The sequence below is a fragment of the Nematolebias whitei genome, chromosome 22 (assembly GCF_014905685.2).
Source record: "Nematolebias whitei isolate Nwh7 chromosome 22, NemWhi1, whole genome shotgun sequence".
NCBI lineage: Eukaryota > Metazoa > Chordata > Actinopteri > Cyprinodontiformes > Rivulidae > Nematolebias > Nematolebias whitei.
In genome coordinates this window covers 12,498,616-12,500,765 of record NC_056519.1, presented here as the reverse complement: position 1 = coordinate 12,500,765, position 2,150 = coordinate 12,498,616, and the positions used below count along the sequence as shown (strand labels likewise).

General features: G+C 36.7%; 1 protein-coding gene across 1 annotated transcript in view; it reads left to right on the top strand.

The window, feature by feature from the left end:
* Positions 1 to 443: 443 nt before the first annotated feature.
* Positions 444 to 2,150, top strand: part of LOC119428485 (plexin-A4) — a 60,591-nt gene continuing 58,884 nt past the window's right edge. The window contains exons 1-2 of the mRNA XM_037696166.1: positions 444 to 458; positions 844 to 972. Coding sequence (XP_037552094.1) covers positions 444 to 458; positions 844 to 972 — 144 coding nt within the window. The remainder of the gene's footprint in view (positions 459 to 843; positions 973 to 2,150) is intronic.

Below are 2,150 nucleotides of genomic sequence, written 5' to 3'. Positions count from 1 at the left end.
AAGATGCTCAACATTGTTAAATGGATTGTAGCGCAGAGGTGTTGGCGTTGCAGAGACACAGAAATAATTGAGTCGCTAGGTCTCTTCAGCGTCTTTCTGGCATATTTATTGAAGACCTCTAACAGCGATGCACGCACACAGTTTTGCTCACTGAGCACCGTTTTCAAACAGAAACAAAAACAAAAGTCATGACGTAATGACATCACGTATAAGCATCCCAGAAGCAGCGTACAAAAACACAACAGTAGGTGGCAGTATTGGAACACGTTTTGAGTAAGAGCGCCAATAACCATAAAGTTTAACAAACATTCTTCATTTTACCACAGTTAAAATGTGGTAAACCCTGTTTTTATCATATTGGAGTTCGGATAACATTTCGGCTCATTTAGCTTCGAATTGGTCATTTGCTGACACGTCTACTGGATTGATCGACAAGTCGCGTCATGGATCTAACGCGTGTAAAAAAAAAAATGACAGCTGTACAAAAAAAGTCTTGTATGACTTTATTTTTGTAATATTAAGACTTTATTTGACTTTATTCTCGTAATACTATGACTTAATTCTCGTATTGGTATGGCTTTTAATCTTTTTTCTTAGCGTGACCCTAAAGCTCCATCGTACCAAATGACCTTTGAGTTATTAGCTTTAATGAAATAGTAATTGTTGTTTTCAAAAACTCTTGTATTTTTCAACAACTTCCCCCATGAATGTATTAGATTGATTGTAATTGTCAAGGCTAACAAAGCCTTTATAGACTGTTTTGTAAGATTTTTATTTATCTGATAACGGTGCTGGCAAACAAGTGATATAAATCGATTTTAACGTGCTTCTTTTCTTTTACAGATCCGGGTTGACGCCTCCTCTCGTGCTCTGCAGTATGAAACTGTACAAGCTGTGGAGAGTGGGCCCATCCTGAGAGACATGGCCTTCTCCTCGGACCACCACTACCTCTACGTCATGTCTGAGACTCAGGTCAGCAACACAAGCTCACAAACCTTGAGTTGTCTTCTAACGACCATATTATCACCATAAAACCAACTTTTTCCTATGTCACAAAGAAAAGTAACCTTTGATAAAGGATTTCCTTTCTCTCAGCTGGAGCAAAGATTAAAAAGATAAAGATTAGAGACACCGCTGGATGCTGCTACTGTCTTGTTTTTTTATTATTATACAGAAGCAGACTATGAATGTAGAGCCATAGTGAATAGATTTGTTGAATTATAGCGAGAGAAGAGTGGTTTTGTTCTCTGTGTGCGTGCACTGGTGAGTTTATGTTTATGTACACAATCAGATTGGCACTGTCTCCAGCACCTCTGACAACATGGAATGTGGAGTAAAATAGCAGCACTCTGTGTAATGGACAGAGTCTGAACACCTCCATCTAGACGAGACAGCATCTCTGAAAGTCACACGCATGCACACTCCTGTAAATTACTGTGATGCATTCACTTTCTCCTTTACATTCTGCACAATGACACACAAATACAGGAGCACAGTGTAATATGGACATGTTCAGAAGCTTGTTATTTATGAGGGCAACCGACAGAACAGATGCTGAACCTCTTCATTTTTAGACTCTGACGGATGAAGTGATTATTTCAAGTTGTGATCAGTGGATACTGGTTATTGGAGGTTATTTAAGCAGTTGCATTGTATTTATTTTTCTATTGTTGAATAGTTTAAGTAAATTTGTGTTTATGATTTCTAGTCTTGAACGATGTCCTGATCAGAGGCAGTTAATGGAACGAGTTAAACTATTAATACACCACTATTAAAAAAATCCCTGTCTCTCAATTAAAAGTGCCAGTTCCATAATGTTAAACTTTTTTGCAGTTTAAAATTCAGTGAGATAAGTAATAATTGTTTAATGAAATATTCGTTAAAGTCCTGGTTGTTATTGCTAAGTGTCTGATCCAAGTTTGGTTTATTCAGCTTTTTACTGTTGGACTAAAGAAAAATGTTGTTTCTCCATAAAATGGGTGACAAGTCAGGATCATCTGTTATTTGCCTGTGAAAAAGAAAGTTATTACTATAGTTTTTGTTTTTCTTTTGGCTTATCCCTTCGTCTAGTGCACATTTACTGTATATCAAACAGTTTTGTTTAGATGGTCTTTTGTCCATCCATCCATCCATTTATATATATATATATA